At 49.3% G+C, this 16,100-nt stretch overlaps 1 protein-coding gene across 6 annotated transcripts in view; it reads right to left on the reverse strand.

Moving 5' to 3' along the window:
- MROH2A (maestro heat like repeat family member 2A) overlaps positions 1-16,100 on the reverse strand; it is a 55,687-nt gene that overhangs the window by 25,781 nt on the left and 13,806 nt on the right. For 4 of the 6 annotated variants that reach the window (XM_070786927.1, XM_070786928.1, XM_070786925.1 and 1 more), the window contains exons 12-19: positions 12,170-12,246; positions 11,067-11,186; positions 10,682-10,792; positions 7,859-8,042; positions 6,398-6,438; positions 5,713-5,854; positions 5,224-5,276; positions 4,758-4,865 (exon numbers count right to left, since the gene is read on the reverse strand). In XM_070786927.1, coding sequence (XP_070643028.1) covers positions 4,758-4,865; positions 5,224-5,276; positions 5,713-5,854; positions 6,398-6,438; positions 7,859-8,042; positions 10,682-10,792; positions 11,067-11,186; positions 12,170-12,246 — 836 coding nt within the window. The remainder of the gene's footprint in view (positions 1-4,757; positions 4,866-5,223; positions 5,277-5,712; positions 5,855-6,397; positions 6,439-7,858; positions 8,043-10,681; positions 10,793-11,066; positions 11,187-12,169; positions 12,247-16,100) is intronic. The other 2 variants (XM_070786926.1, XM_019957947.2) reach the window with 1 other exon arrangement.

A 16,100-nucleotide genomic window follows, 5' to 3' on the forward strand; every position in this document is an offset into this window, starting at 1 on the left:
AAGAAGCAGAGAGTGTACGTGGTCAGGTTTCTCCCAGCCTCTCTGCCCCTTGTAGTTTGGGGTCCCCACCTTGGTCCCACACGTTTCATGCACTCACTATTTTATTTGCTTACACATTTTACATTGTGCTGCTGCTTTGAATGGGTCTCTCTTCATTATGCCATATTTTTGTTTTGTTTGTTTATAGGAGAGATGATGGTTTTGCCTGTTACTTTTGGGGAAAGAATGACTCTATCTACCGGAATTACAAATCTGGAGGCTTCAGCAGCCTTGCTCCCCGTACCCCCAGAGGATGCCTGTCTGAGTGATGAAGAGTCTGGGAGAGTCCTGATGAAATTCCTTAAGCCACTGTATCTAATCGTGACGTTTTAAGCTACCTGAGCCAATGAAACCCTATTTATTTGTTTACTTTCCTTTAAGCTAGGTGAGTTATTGTAATAAGGTTGAATTATATGCATTGGCTTATTAAATACTATATACAAGTTTCTTTCAAATGGGCATCTGGCCCCGAACTGACATCTGATAAGATCTTGCACCCACAAATCTATACCATTTAGCTACAGAAGATAGACATTGCTGTGTATATTTTACATCTGCTATTATGAAGGGTGCATATTTGAACAAATGAAAACTTTAGTTGACTTCTCTAAAAAGTCTTTTTAAACATCTTTCAGTTCAGTTCAGTTCAGTTCAGTTGCTCATTCGTGTCCGACTCTTTGCGACCCCATGAATCGCAGCACGCCAGGCCTCCCTGTCCATCACCAACTCCCAGAGTTCACTCAGACTCATATCCATCGAGTTGGTGATGCCATCCAGCCATCTCATCCTCTGTCATCCCCTTCTCCTCCTGCCCCCAATCCCTCCCAGCATCAGAGTCTTCCCAATGAATCCACTCTTCGCATGAGGTGGCCAAAGTACTGGAGTTTCAGCTTTAGCATCATTCCTTCCAAAGAAATCCCAGGGCTGATCTCCTTTAGAATGGACTGGTTGGATCTCCTTGCAGTCCAAGGGACTGATGACTCTTTTCCAACATCGCAGTTCAAAAGCATCAATTCTTCAGCACTCAGCTTTCTTCACAGTCCAACTCTCAGATCCATACATGACCACTGGAAAAACCATAGCTTGTACACATTGCCAATCACCCCACATTCCCCTCATCCGTGACAACCACCCATCTAATTTTCTGTCTCATTAGATTTGCCTGCTCTGGATATTTCAAATAAGTAGAACCATATCATTCATGGGCCTTTGCATCTGGCTTCTTGCACTTAGTGTAATGCTTTCAAGGATCATCCTTTCTGTAGCAGATGTAAGCACTTCACTCCTTTTCATGGCTGAATAATACTCTGTTGTATGGATGGAGTACATTTTGTTTACTCATCATCGACTGATGAACACTTGAGTTTTTTCCACGTTTTGGCTTTCCAAATGATGTTGCTCTGAATATTAACGTACAAGCTCTTATGTGGACATATGTTTTCATTTCTTCTTGGCATATATAATTAAGAGCATAATTGCCAGGTCATAGGTAGCTCCAGATTTAACATTTCAAGGAAATGCCAAACTGTTTTTCAAAAACACTGTACCATTTTGTATTTATACCAGCAATATATCAGAGTCCCAATTTTTCCATACTCTTGTCAATATTTGTTATTATCTGTGTTTTTGATTACAGCCATCCTTGTGAGTGTGGAGTAAAGTCTTGCGGTTTTGATTTCATTTCCTTAGACATCCTGGAATGTGAAGTCAAGTGGGCCTTAGAAAGCATCACTATGAACATAGCTAGTGGAGGTGATGGAATTCCACATGAGCTATTCCAAATCCTGAAAGATGATGCTGTTAAAGTGCTGGACTCAATATGCCAGCAAATTTGGAAAACTCAGCAGTGGCCACAGGACTGGAAAAGGTCAGTTTTCATTCCAATCCCAAAGAAAGGCAATGCCAAAGAAAGCTCAAGCTACTGCACAATTGCACTTATCTCACATGCTAGTAAAGTGATGCTCAAAATTCTCCAAGCCAGGCTTCAGCAATATGTGAACCGTGAACTTCCTGATGTTCAAGCTGGTTTTAGAAAAGGCAGAGGAACCAGAGATCAAATTGCCAATATCCACTGGATCATGGGAAAAGCAAGAGAGTTCCAGAAAAACATCTATTTCTGCTTTATTGACTACACCAAAGCCTTTGACTGTGTGGATCACAATAAACTGTGGAAAATTCTGAAAGAGATGGGAATCCCAGACCACCTGACCTGCCTCTTGAGAAATCTATGTGCAGGTCAGGAAGCAACAGTTAGAAGTGGACATGGAGCAACAGACTGGTTCCAAATAGGAAAAGGAGTACATCAAGGCTGTATATTGTCACCCTGCTTATTTAACTTCTATGCAGAGTGCATCATGAGAAACGCTGGGCTGGAAGAAGCACAAGCTGGAATCAAGATTGCTGGGAGAAATATCAATAACTTCAGATATGCAGATGATACCACCCTTATGGCAGACAGTGAAGAGGAACTAAAAAGCCTCTTGATGAAAGTGAAAGAGGAGAGTGAAAAAGTTGGCTTAAAGCTCAACATTCAGAAAATGAAGATCATGGCATCTGGTCCCATCACTTCATGGGAAATAGATGGGGAAACAGTGGAAACAGTGTCAGACTTCATTTTTGGGGGCTCCAAAATCACTGCAGATGGTGACTGCAGCCATGAAATTAAAAGACACTTACTCCTTGGTAGGAAAGTTATGACCAACCTAGATAGCATATTAAAAAGCAGAGACATTACTTTGCCAACAAAGGTCCATCTTGTCAAGGCTATGGTTTTTCCAGTGGTCATGTATGGATGTGAGAGTTGGACTGTGAAGAAAGCTGAGTGCCGAAGAATTGATGCTGTTGAACTTTGGTGTTGGAGAAGACTCTTGAGAGTCCCTTGGACTGCAAGGAGATCCAACCAGTCCATTGTGAAGGAGATCAGCCCTGGGTGTTCTTTGGAAGGAATGATGCTAAAGCTGAAACTCCAGTACTTTGGCCACCTCATGCGAAGAGTTGACTCATTGGAAAAGACTCGGATGCTGGGAGGGATTGGGGGCAGGAGGAGAAGGGGACGACAGAGGATGAGATGGCTGGATGGCATCACGGACTCGATGGATGTAAGTCTGAGTGAACTCTGGGAGTTGGTGATGGACAGGGAGGCCTGGCGTGCTCGATTCATGGGGTTGAAAAGAGTTGGACACGACTGAGCGACTGAACTGAACTGAACTGAATGGAAATGATCTTGAAAAATTTTTCATGTGATTACTTGCCATTTGTATATCTTTCCTTCACCCATTTTTAAATTGGCTTATTTGTCATTGTATTATTGAGTTATAAGAGTTATTTATGTATTCTAGACACAAGTCCCTTCTCAGGGTCTAGATTTACAAATATTTTCTCTCAATCGGTGGGTTGATTTTTCACTTTCTTGACGGTACCATTTTCAGCACAAAACTTTTTAGCTTTGATGATGTCCAATTTATCTATTTTTTCTTTCATCACTTGTGTTTTTGGGTGTTATTTCTCAGAAGACTTTGCTCAAGCCAAGATCATGAAGATTTATGTTTCATTCTAAGAATTTTATGTTTTACCTTTTATATTTACATATATGGTCCATTTTGAGTTAATTTTTGTGTATGGTATGAGGAAGGGGCCCAACTTCATTCTTTTATGAATGCAGCTTTTCTTTTATGAAGTAGCTATGCAGTCTTCCCAGCATCATTTGTTGCAAGGACTACTCCTTCCCCACTGAATTGTCTTGGCACTCTTGTTGAAAATCAATTGACAGTGAATGTGAAGTCTATTTCCAGACCGTCGAATCGATTCTATCAAACTGTTACCTGTCCTGATGCCAGGATCGCCCTGTCTTGTTTACTGTAATTCTGCAAGAAGTCTTGAAATTGCAAAATCCGAGTCTTCCAACTTTGTTCGTTTTTAAATCATAACGGTGTTGGCTATTCTGTGCCCCTTATATTTCCACAGGAATTTTAGGATCACCTTGTCAGTCTCTGGGGGTGGGGGCGGGAAGCCAGCTGGGATTATAGTGGGGGTCGTGTTGAATCTATAGATAAATTGGCAAGTGTCACCATCTTAAATATATTGTGCTCCAATCTGTGAACATGAAATGCTTTCGTTGGTGAAGACCTTCTCTGATTGTCAGCAATGTTTATAGTTTTGTAAAGACCCCTTAACAATGAAATACACACATGCGGTGGTCATGAGCCAACAGCTGGATGAGACAGGGAGGAGAAACTGGTGTGTGGGGAGGGGTGGGGGTGGGTGTGCAGCAGGTCTGAGAGAAGGTGTTCTGCTCTTTCCCCCCATCTGCCAAAGGTGGAGGCCCACCACCAAGCCCCAGCTCTGTTTCCCCCTGCAGGCCTTGTCCTCCCCTTTGGCATCCTGTGGTTCGGCGTCACCTTCATCCTTTGCACCATTTACCAAAACACGTTCAGACATCTCATTCCTTGCCATGGACTCTGCAGGGGCGACGCTGCAGGTGCGGGGCGAGGTGAGAGGAATAGGGAAGCGGGTGACTGGAGGGGAAATGCCCCCCAGCTCCAACAAAGCAGATTCTTGAGGGAAAAACAGGACAGAGCAAAACACTACAGGCCTCAGGCCCAGAGCAGCCAGCCGTCTCCCCTCCCCGGGCGCTGTGGACAGCCGCAGGCGTACTGGTCTCACACGCGCTGTCCCGGAGTCCCCTCCCTGTCTGAACAGCCCTGCCTCTGGGAACCAACCTTCTCCAGGGAGGGGCTGTCGAAGCTCTCGATCTGGTTGTTCAGCTCTTTGCTCAGACGCAGGCTCCAGTTGGAACCCCGAGTCTTCTTGAGGGAGTTTCTCAGAAACTGGGGGTGGGGGGAGAAGGCACAGGTGCGCAGTGCTCCAGAGGGCGCTGTGACCTTGAGCAGTGACTTTCCCTGTCTAGCGCCTTCCCTGCTCTCTAGATGGCTTCGCCCTTTCAGCCCCGACCCAGCGCTAGTGCTGTGTGGGCTTGGGGGCTGCCGGGAGGGGGTCCCCTGGGCCGCCTCGGGGCTCTTGGTTTCCAGGGTGGGGTCCCCTGCTGTAGCTGCTTGTGCTCCCCAAGTCTTCTGACAGGAGGGGAACGTGTTCCCTAGGGGCTCCTAAACTCCCCACACGCCAAACCCACCAAGAACTGCCCCCACCGCCCCCCACCCCGGCCTCAGGCGGCGGGATCGCCTCTACCTGAATCAGCTTGTCCTCCCACGTCTTCTGGTTCCATGTAAACTCGGTGTGTTCTGCAGAGAGAAGGCCACCCATGCTCCTCGCTCCCGCTGCTCCTTCATGCCGCCTCCTAAATGCAGCAGCTGGGGTCCTCCGTGAACACACAGCACTTCCCTCCCCACCCTCCCAAGGACCTGGAGCCTGGGCGCCTTGGCTCAGGCCACGTGACTTGTACATGGCATGTACACTGCTTGGGGGTGGCTCACACACCCCGCTCCTTTGTTCAGACCAGGTGGTTAGTACATTGCATGTACACTATGGGTGTGTGTGAAGACATCACACGCGCATCTGAGCTCCTTTGCTCAGGCCACATGACTAGCACCCAGTGGGTACCCTGAAGGCGGGGGAGTGACCCACACAAGCACCGCAGGCTCCTTTGCTCAGGCCACATGACTATACCCAGTATGTACACTTAGCGGGTAGCTTGCACAGGCACCCTGGACATCTCACCTTCCAGGTACTTGACCAGCAGCGGGATCTCCAGCTCCCACATGTCGGCCATGGAGGGGGCAATGCTCTGGCTCAGGGTCTTCAGAAGGTTGAGCATGGCGATCCCACGGCCCTCCCCCTTGTAGGGGGATGACATCAGTACCTGGGGAACACCGAGACTCCAGTGGGGCCTATCCTGGGCTGGGCAGCCCCAGGCCTCGTGCACCCCAACCTGGGGTCTCGCTGTCAGAGCCCTTAAAGGGAGAGTTGGACAGGATGGGGCCTTTCAAGCAGAGCTCCGAGGATTCCAGGATCAGAGCATCCCTGCAGAGGATGCTGAAGGGAGGAAAGGAGACGCGAGAACGCGGGCTCCCTCCCCACCCAGGGTTCCATGGACCTCGGAGCAGGGTCAACACAAGGAGGAAGATGCACGGGTGCAGGGCAGAGCTGACCCCCAGGGAAGGGCAGGCTGCTGACAGTGTCCTGCGGATGCTTGGGGCCATTTAAGGGCCAGCAGAGAAATCTGGGAGCCTGCTGCCCTTGCCGCATCTCCCCAGAGGGACGACGGGAGCCTGGAAAGCTCTGTCCTGCCAAGCATCCAGCTCCAAGCTCCCCCTGGAGGCCCTGGGGATTAGGAGCTCATGGGAGGGGCACCGCAGGACACAGCAGGGGCCAGGCCAGTGCACGGCCCCCGTGAGCCACTCACCAGGAGACGGGCCAGCAGCTTCTGTGGCGCGGGCAGGTCCACTGGGGAGAGAAAGATACAGGATACTGAGGCTGCCCGGCTCCTGTGCCCCGGGGGAGCTTCTCCCTGCACGGTGCTGCCCCAACAGCATCCCAGCGCCCCCCAGAATGCAGGAGGGGTCAAGACAGGGGCTTTTCCACAAAGAACATCATTACAACTGGCCATCCTGGGAAGGAGGAGCCTGGTGCTACAGGCTGGGCCTGAGAAGATGCTCTTTTTTTTTTTTTTTTTCAATTTATGTATTTATTTCGATTGGAGGCTAATTACTTTACAATATTGTGGTGGTTTTTGCCATACATTGACATGAATCAGCAATGGGTGGACATGTGTCCCCATCCTGACCCTCCCTCCCACCTCCCTCCCCATCCCATCCCTCAGGGTCATCCCAATGCACTGTCCCTGAGCACCCTGTCTCATGCATGGAACCTGGACTGGCGATCTGTTTTACGTATGGTAATATACATGTTTCAATGCTATTCTCTCAAATCATTCCACCCTCGCCTTCTCCCACAGAGTCCAAAAGTCTGTTCTTTACATCTGTGTCTCTTTTGCTGTCTCACATATAGGGTCTTCGTTACCATCTTTCTAAATTCCTTATATATGCATTAATATACTGTGCTCTTTTCAGGACGTGCCCACTTGGGAGTGCACACCAGGCCAGTGTGAGAGTGTTTCTCTCCTACTGTGAGTCTCTGCCTTGTTGAGCAAACAGTAACTAGACACCCGCACACTCCCCTCCCCTCCCTCTGCAGGCTTTGGGAGGCTGTGAGCCCAGGAGTAGCAGGAACTCATAGCATTTGGACCAGCGGGCGAGGGAGGGGCAGGCCTGCTAAGAAGCTGCAGGGAGGGGCAGCACCCAGGAGGGAGCCAGCCCCAGACTCAGGGTTGGGGCAGGAGGTAGACCAGGGGATGGTCTAGCCGGATGCCCAGACCTGGCTCTGCCCTTCACCATCACTGGGTCCTGTGAGGCTCGCAGTCACCTCCTGTCACCAGCCACATCCATCCTCAAAGCCCCAGGACCATGACAGCAGCCCCCTTGGACGGCAGGGTCCCCCGTAAGTAGGTCGGTGTTGTCCCTTTCTTGAGGGTCTGGTGCTAACAAGTGCATCATCAGGGGCGAGTGGGAGGGCCTGGTGGGGGTGGTTCCAGAGGACTCGGATGGGATATACAGTCCTTCCAGAGGGCTCCTGGGGGTCAAAGAGCTCACACCTGGGGGAAGCCTGAGCCAGGACCCCTGCCCTGAGGTCTGGGCGAGGGTTGTGGGGAGGTGGGGACGAGAGGAATGGGCTGCCAGAGGAAGAGTGTACGATTTTAACCTCCTCAGATTTCAGCAAGGGCAGCCTCTTTGGGAAGGCCTGGCTCTCTGGGCTCCAGGGTGCTTCCTGGAGAAGGGGTAACAGTCCGAGTCACGAGGCGGCCCACCTGCCCAGTCCCTCCAGCTGGCACAGGGGGGCTGCCCACCGTGCCTGCTCTTGCTTGCGTTGGCCTCCTCGTCCTTGGCGTGCAGCTGGCGTTCGGCCAGGTTGGTGAGGCTGACGCAGATGGGGGTCAAGGCCTCCGTGTAGTCCGTCTCCATGATGTAGCACAGGAGCCTCACCCAAAATTCCTGGGGGCGGGCAGGAAGGGGGTGCTGGGATCAGCCTGCGACACTGTGCCCGCTGGCCTCCTCCACCCCGCATCCAGCATATCCTCTCTGACCAGCCCTCCCTCGAACCCCCGATCCCCTAGAGAGGCACACTGGGCGTACAACCTTGCCGTGCTTGCCAATTGTGATGATCAGTTTCTATGTGTCAACTTGGCGAGTGAACGCACACAGTTATTCAATCAGGCACTAATCTAGGTGTGGCAATGAAGGTATTTTGATGCAATCTGATGAAAGTCCATAATCTATATAGGAGGTTACTCTGGATAATATGAGTGGACTTCATCAAATCAGTTGAGGGTAAAAAACAGGTTTCCCTGAGGAAGAAGAGAGCTTGCCTCAAGGTTGCAGCCTCAGCTACTGCATGAGTCTTCAGCCTGCCGGCCTACCCCCTAAATTTCAGACTTGCCAGCCTTCACAGCTGTACGATATATATGTTGTTGTTCAGTTGCTCAGTCATGTCTGACTCTTTGCGACCCATGGACTGCAGTATGGCAGGCCTCCCTGTCCTTCACCATCTCCTGGAGTTTGCTCAAACTCATGTCCATAGAGTCGGTGATGCCATCCAACCATCTCATCCTCTGTTGTCTCCTTCTCCTCCTGCCTTCAATCTTTCCCAGCACCAGGGTCTTTTCCAATGAGTCGGCTCTTCCCATCAGGTGGCCAAAGTACTGGAGCTTCAACTTCACCATCATTCCTTCCAATGAATATTCAGAGTTGATTTCCTTTTGCATTGACTGTTTTGACCTTCTTGCTGTCCAAGGGACTCTCCAGAGTCTTCTCCAACACCACAATTCTAAAGCATCAGTTCTTTGGCACTCCCTCTTTTTTATGGTCCAACTGTCTCATTTGTACATGACTCCTGGAAAAACCATAGCTTTGACTATACAGATCTTTGTCTGCAAAGTAATGTCTCAGCTTTTTAATATGCTGTCTAGGTCTGTCATAGCTTTTCTTCCAAGGAGCAAGAATCTTTTAATTTCATGGCTGCAGTCACCATCTGTAGTGATTTTGGAGCCCAAGAAAATAAAATCTGTCACTGTGTCCATTGTTTCCCCATCTACTTGCTGTGAAGTGATGGGACCGGATGCCATGATCTTCATTTTCTAAATGTTCAGTTTTAAGGCAGCCTTTTCACTTTCTTCTTGCAGCTTCATCAAGAGGCTCTTTAGTTCATCTTTGCTTTCTGCCATACGGGTGGTGTCATCTGCATATCTGAATTTATTGGTATTTTTGAGATACACACACACACACATATCTCCTACTAGTTCTATTTCTCTACAGATTCTTAGAGCTGTGACTCTAGCCTTCCAGCTTCACTCTGCCATCTCCCATCTCACCAGATGGTCACTGAACACCCCCAGTGACCCTGATTCCCTTTAGCCCCACTCCCACCCCTAGGAGTTTGGGGTGAGCTCCTGTGCTACTAACAAGTGAAGTTGCTTGATGTGTTCTAGCGATCAGGACTAGAATCCCTGGCTACTGGGCTCCCCCAGGGATGCAGCATAATGAACAGGAAAGAGCATTTTTATCCTGGCTCCACTCTTTACCAGCTTAGACTCCTTGAGCAAATTAATGAGTCCCTCTGAGCCTCAGTTTCCTCATTTATAAAAGCTAGGTAATAATAACAACAGACCTTACCTTACAGGGTGGTTGGGATAATTAAATAAGACTCTAGATGTTACACATCTAGTACAGTACCTGCCACGTGTGATCAATGAATTGTAACCATTATTATTACTATAACTATTATTTCTGTAATTAAGAGAAGCTGCCACTGGATGGGGAGCATCTGGCCCATGGCCTCAATTAATAGACAATGATTCCCTCCATATGCAGTGATGATAAACTTTTCCTATCTTATTTCTATGTCACATTGTAATGCAATTAAAAATTGACACATATTTTCCCCCTAAAGCCTGTGAACAACTTGGGGGTCATACTGAGCCTTCCTGTGTATGCCCTGATGACTTACACATAGTTGGAACTCATGAATGTTTGTGAAATATAATCCTTAGAATCATTTATTTGCACACTCACACATATACACACTTCCATGCATATGCATTTGCTTCCCAAGTGGCCCTCGTGGTGAAGAATCTGCCTGCCAATGCAGAAGACATAGGTTTGATCTTTGGGTCAGAAAGATCTTCTGGAGTAGGAAATGGCACCCCACTCCAGTATTCTTGCCTGGGAAATTCTATGGGCAGAGGAGCCCGGTGGGCTACAATCCATGGGGCCACAATCAATCAGACATAACTGAGCGACTGAATACACGCACACATGTGCACACACATGCACACGCCTGGAGTGAGGGGCTGGAAGGTGATAGATGCATTTCCAGCAATAAGTCAAGTGACATGTGTTAGGCCTGCTATGTGCCAAGCACTGCCCTGGTGAAGGTAATAAGGGCCCAAGGAACTGAATCTTGAAAAACAAGCTCAGGTAATTGGAAGATCTGGGGCTCCCCATCCTCCCAAGTAGTGGGAATGGGAGAAGCGACAGTGCAGAATTCTGGGCCTGTGCTATCGTCCCCTCACAGCCTAGCACCGCACAGACCTGAGCCATCAGCCCCAGTGTGCCAGCCCAGTGTGCCAACTCACATTGGTCATCCCACTGACAGAAGACGTTATGATCCTCACGGTGTCCATGGTGACCTTGTGGACCATCTTCTCCTCCAGGTCCCTCTGGTAAAAGTTGTCCCTGCGGTTGGTCTGAAAGACAGAACCAAGGAATGCCTGCTTGTGGGCCGGCAGGGGCTTGCCATGGTCTCAGCTGTGGTTTCCTCTCCCGCAAGAGGCTTGACTCCCAGACACTGAGTCTCCCAGATGCCCAGAGCTGTGCACATGTTTCACTATTTTCTAGACCCCTGGCAGCTTGCTGTGTGTGTCTGTGCGCATGTACATGCATGCAGGTTCCTCGAGCAGTGCTCTTTCCTCAATGCAGTGGAAACCATTTCCAAAGCCCAGCTGCTCCACCGTCACTCACCAGTTTGTAGGTGGACAAGGTCAGCTGCACAGACACGTACTTCAGGCCCCAACCTTTGATCCTATCCTGGAAGCCGGACAGGGCCAGCTGCCCAATGATACGGAGAATAGCCATCCTCACCTGAGAGGACAGAGCACAGACGTGCTTGGCGCTAGAGGTTCCGCCTCCTGCACCCAACCCCGTGACATGAGACAGCTAGGATCTGAGGGTGCGGTGGTCTGGAAGGGGTTTCCGGGGCTACCTGGCTGCTGCCCATTCTGTCCACCACCTCATCCAGGTGACTCCGCCTGCCTCATCCAGGGGACCCCGCTCAGCAGCAATCCTACCCAGGAGCCTCATCTAAGCCCCTGAGACATGAGCACAGTGCTTTCTCTGTAGAGTTGCTCCATCCTCAGGAAGCCCTAGTGAGAACCACCTGATTCTTCTCCTGGGCTCCCCAGGGCTCATACATGGGGATGACACAGAACAAGCCTATTCCCTCTACTCCTGCCATCCTCTAGGTATTGAAGATGGCTCTGCCTCAGGCTCTAGACCGAGTGCCCCTGTTCCCTCCCTGGTTTGTGCAAACCCTCACTGTCCTGAACTGCACCCCCAGGACATGAGGGGTCAGCCGCAGGGGCCATGTCCAGAAGCCAAGCTATTCTCCAGGGGGCCGAGGCTGCAGTGGCCAAGATGGTGGGTTTTTTTTTTAACCTTTATTTGCAGAGTTGCTTTTCTCAAATGTGGTAATGACCTTACAAAACACCTAGCTAGCCAAGCAGCTTGGGCTGATGCTGGGTGTGTTTGGCCTCTCCTCTGCCCAGGGTGGTGTCGGAGCCCCTTTACAGGAAAACTCCAGGTTCTTGATGACAGGGAGGGTCTTGGAGGAAGGGCCACAGCTTCGAGGAGACTTTCTTCTCTAGCCCCACTCAGGACTGGCTGGGAAGGTAGGTTTTCGATCAAAGGGCCTTCCTTGAGAAGGCAGCCCCACTTCCACACACAGAGCTGGAGGGGAGGGGTGGGCAAGCAGGCTGCAGCTGATGAAGAAGGCGCCCTGACTTCCCTCCACTTGCCCTGCAGAGGCCCAGCATACACCCCCTTTCTGGGTCTCTCCACCCTGTTACCTTGGACCGGGTGTCGGAGAGTGTGTTCTTGACCACCCGGACGGCCAGGTAGATGGTTCTGATGTTCATTTTGGGCTCTGAAAGAGAGAAACCCAACTGGAGGTCCACTGGCCTCAGGGCTGGGCTCTGAGGAGATACCCAGAAGTGGTGAGGCCTCACCTGCCACCTTCCATGGGAGACAGGGGTCCGGGGACTCATCCATGCCATGCCTCCTGAGAGCCTTTGACCCCCTACAAGCTCAGGGCCGCTACCCTCAGAAGCCACCCGGTGCTCTCAGTGCCCGCCCTGCAGCCCAGGGGCCGTCGTCTTCATGCCTCACTCCCTTGGCCTTTGCATCGCGTGGGTTTCTTTGGAAACTAGTGGACTCTCCTTGAGGGCAGGGTCTCCTCCTAAGAGCTCGGTGGTTCCCTTAGTGGGACACACAGGGCCAGACACACAGCGGACACACGGAGACCATGGCGCCCAGCTGCGGAGGCCGGGGCTCTGGGGCCAGGCTGCTACGCTCAGTCTCTGGCCCCACCGCATCCCAGCTGTGTGACTTCGGGGACTTACTCAGCCCCTCTGAGCCTCAGCTTCCTTCCCTGTAAAAGGTAGACCCTGAGAGCATGTCCCTCACCAAATCTCTGTGAGCAGTGACACAAGTTAAAACACACAGGGCCTGGTGTGCAAGAGTGCTCTGTGTGTGCTGGAGGGAAGGCTGATGGGGAAGATCAGGGAGGTGAGAAAGAGCCTGGAGAAGGCTCTTGAGAGGTTGGCCTGGACAGAACCACAGTCAGGCACTCAGGGTGTTGTTACACTCAAGTCTAGGTGTTACTAGACATCACTGCAGGAGGAGGAATAAGAGGAAAGGAGGTCGGGGTGGAAGATGGCGGGAATTCAGGCACCAAGGGACGATGTTACACTTAAGAGTTTTTCATCTCTAAAATGGAAACCTTTTTTTCTGATGATAAAAAAAGTCTGTGTTCACTGAGAAATTAAAATAAAAGACAACCAGTCTTCACAGTTTAGGTGTATCCTTCTAAACTCATTTATGTGTAAATGAGCACCTAGATTTCTTTCACATGACCGAGGTCATGGAGGTGGAGGTGATGGAATTCCAGTTGAGCTATTTCAAATCCTGGAAGATGATGCTTTGAAAGTGCTGCACTCAATATGCCAGCAAATTTGGAAAACTCAGTAGTGGCCACAGGACTGGAAAAGGTCAGTTTTCATTCCAATCCCAAAGAAAAGCAATGCCAAAGAATGCTCAAACTACCACATAATTGCACTCATCTCACACGCTAGTAAAGTAATTCTCAAAATTCTCCAAGCCAGGCTTCAGCAATACGTGAACAGTGAACTTTCAGATATTCAAGCTGGTTTTAGAAAAGGCAGAGGAACCAGAGATCAAATTGCCAACATCCGATGGGTCATCGAAAAAGCAAAAGAGTTCCAGAAAAATATCTATTTCTGCTTTATTGACTATGCCAAAGCCTTTGACTGTGTGGATCACAATAACCTGTGGAAAATTCTTCAAGAGATGGGAATACCAGACCATCTGACCTGCCTCTTGAGAAACCTGTATGCAGGTCAGGAAGCAATAGTTATAATTTGACATGGAACAACAGACTGGTTCCAAATAGGAAAAGGAGTAAGTTAATGCTATATATTGTCACCCTGCTTATTTAACTTATATGCAGAGTACATCATGAGAAACACTGGGCTGGAAGAAGCACAAGCTGGAATCAAGATTGTCGGGAGAAATATCAACAACCTCAGATATGCAGATGACACCACCCTTATGGCAGAAAGTGAAGAACTGAAGAGCCTCTTGATGAAAGTGAAAGAGGAGAGTGAAAAAGTTGGCTTAAAGCTCAACATTCAGAAAACAAGATCATGGCATCCGGTCCCAACACTTTATGGGAAATAGATGGGGAAACACTGGAAACAGTGGTTGACTTTATTTTTGGGGGCTCCAAAATCACTGCAGATGGTGATTGCAGCCATGAAATTAAAAGATGCTTACTCCTTGGAAGGGAAGTTATGCCAATCTAGACAGCATATTCAAAAGCAGAGACATTACTTTGTCAACAAAGGTCCGTCTAGTCAAGGCTACGGTTTTTCCAGTGGTCATGTATGGATGTGAGAGTTGGACTGTGAAGAAAGCTGAGCGCCAAAGAATTGATGCTTTTGAACTGTGGTGATGGAGAAGACTCTCGAGAGTCCCTTGGACTGCAAGGAGATCCAACCAGTCCATTCTAAAGGAGATCAGTCCTGGGTGTTCATTGGAAGGACTGATGCTGAAGCTAAAACTCCAATGCTTTGGCCACCTGATTCGAAGAGCAGACTCACCTGAAAAGACTCTGATGCTGGGAGGGATTGGGGGCAGAAGAAGGGGATGACAGAGGATGAGATGGTTGGATGGCATCACCGACTCAACGGACATGAGTTTGGGTAACTTCCAGGAGTTGGTAATGGACAGGGAGGCCTGGCATGCTGCAGTTCATGGGGTCACAAAGAGTTGGACATGACTGAGCGACTGAACAGAACTGAACTGAACCAAGGTCATGCTATATATAACTGTCCCACACTGTACTGCTATACTTAATATACAAAGAGCGGCTTTTCCATGAAAAAGATGGTATAATATTCCATATGTGGCTATGCATGCCTGTATGTGAAGTTGCATCAGTCATTTCCAACTCTCTGCGACCCAGTGGACTGTAGCCCTCGAGGCTTATCTGTCCATGGGGATTCTCCAGGCAAGAATAGTGGAGTGGGTTGCCACGCCCTCCTCCAGGAACCTTCCCAGCCCAGGGACTGAACTTGCATCTCTTCCGTCTCCTGCATTGGCAGGCAGGTTCTTTACCACTAGTGCCACCTGGGAAGCCCATATAAGGCTATACTATCGCTAAGTCCACAAATTTCTTGTAGAAAAACATGTAGATTGTTTTTAATGTTTTGCTTCTATGCACAATGTTATAAGGAACATCTTTATCCAATTGCCTTCGGGCAATTAATTTCTTCAGGCAGCTGATAAAATGTTAGATTTTGAGCCCGTGTTTTGGGCCCTATCCAAGTGAGCATCCAGAATCGTTTATTAGTTTACACCCCTGACAAGGAAGTATCAGTGGCTTGTTTCTTGTATTCTAGACCAGGGACTAGCAAAGTCTAGCCCTAAGTTTAATTCCAGCCCAAAGTCTGTGTTTGTAGACACAGCTTTATTGGAACACAGCCATGCTCTGAAGTTATAACTGCTTCTGCTCTACAATGGCCAATTTGCATAATTGTCACAGACTGTGTGGTCTGCAAAGCTGAAAATATTTTTGCTATCTGCCCTTCTGCAGAAAAATGGGTAGGCCAACTCTAGTCATTATCATCTCTGCCCATCAGATAGGTAAAAAGGAGTCTCACTATGGCACACCAGTATTGGGGCCTGGAGAACTGCAAGGACTGTACAGTTCATGGGGTCACAAAGACTCAGACACGACTGAGCAAGTTTCACTTTCACTGTTGCTTAAATTTTCATTTCTGTAAGAGATAGGTTTACTGTCAGGAGAAGGTCTTTCACATACAGTTGCTCAGTTTGTGTACTGCACAAGGATATGCAGCTGAAAGGCTGAACTGAAGCCAACCATGCATTTCTCAGGGCTTTCAAGGTGGCGCTAGTGGAAAAAAACTGGCCTGCCAATGCAGGAGACATTAGAGATGTGGATTTGATCCCTGGGTCAGGAAGATTCCTTGGAGGAGGAAATGGCAACCCACTCCAGTATTCTTGCCTGGAGTATCCCATGGACAGAGGGGCCTGGCGGGCTACAGTCCGTAGCCTGGCAAACAATGGGACAGGACTGAAGCAACTGAGCACAGCACGTGTGGTTCTCAAACCATGCAAAAACAAATGCTGCCAGCAGAGGGCACCTTATTCAAATTCAAGCGGATGCTCTGAGCCGGT

Source organism: Bos indicus, chromosome 3 (assembly GCF_029378745.1).
Source record: "Bos indicus isolate NIAB-ARS_2022 breed Sahiwal x Tharparkar chromosome 3, NIAB-ARS_B.indTharparkar_mat_pri_1.0, whole genome shotgun sequence".
Lineage (NCBI taxonomy): Eukaryota > Metazoa > Chordata > Mammalia > Artiodactyla > Bovidae > Bos > Bos indicus.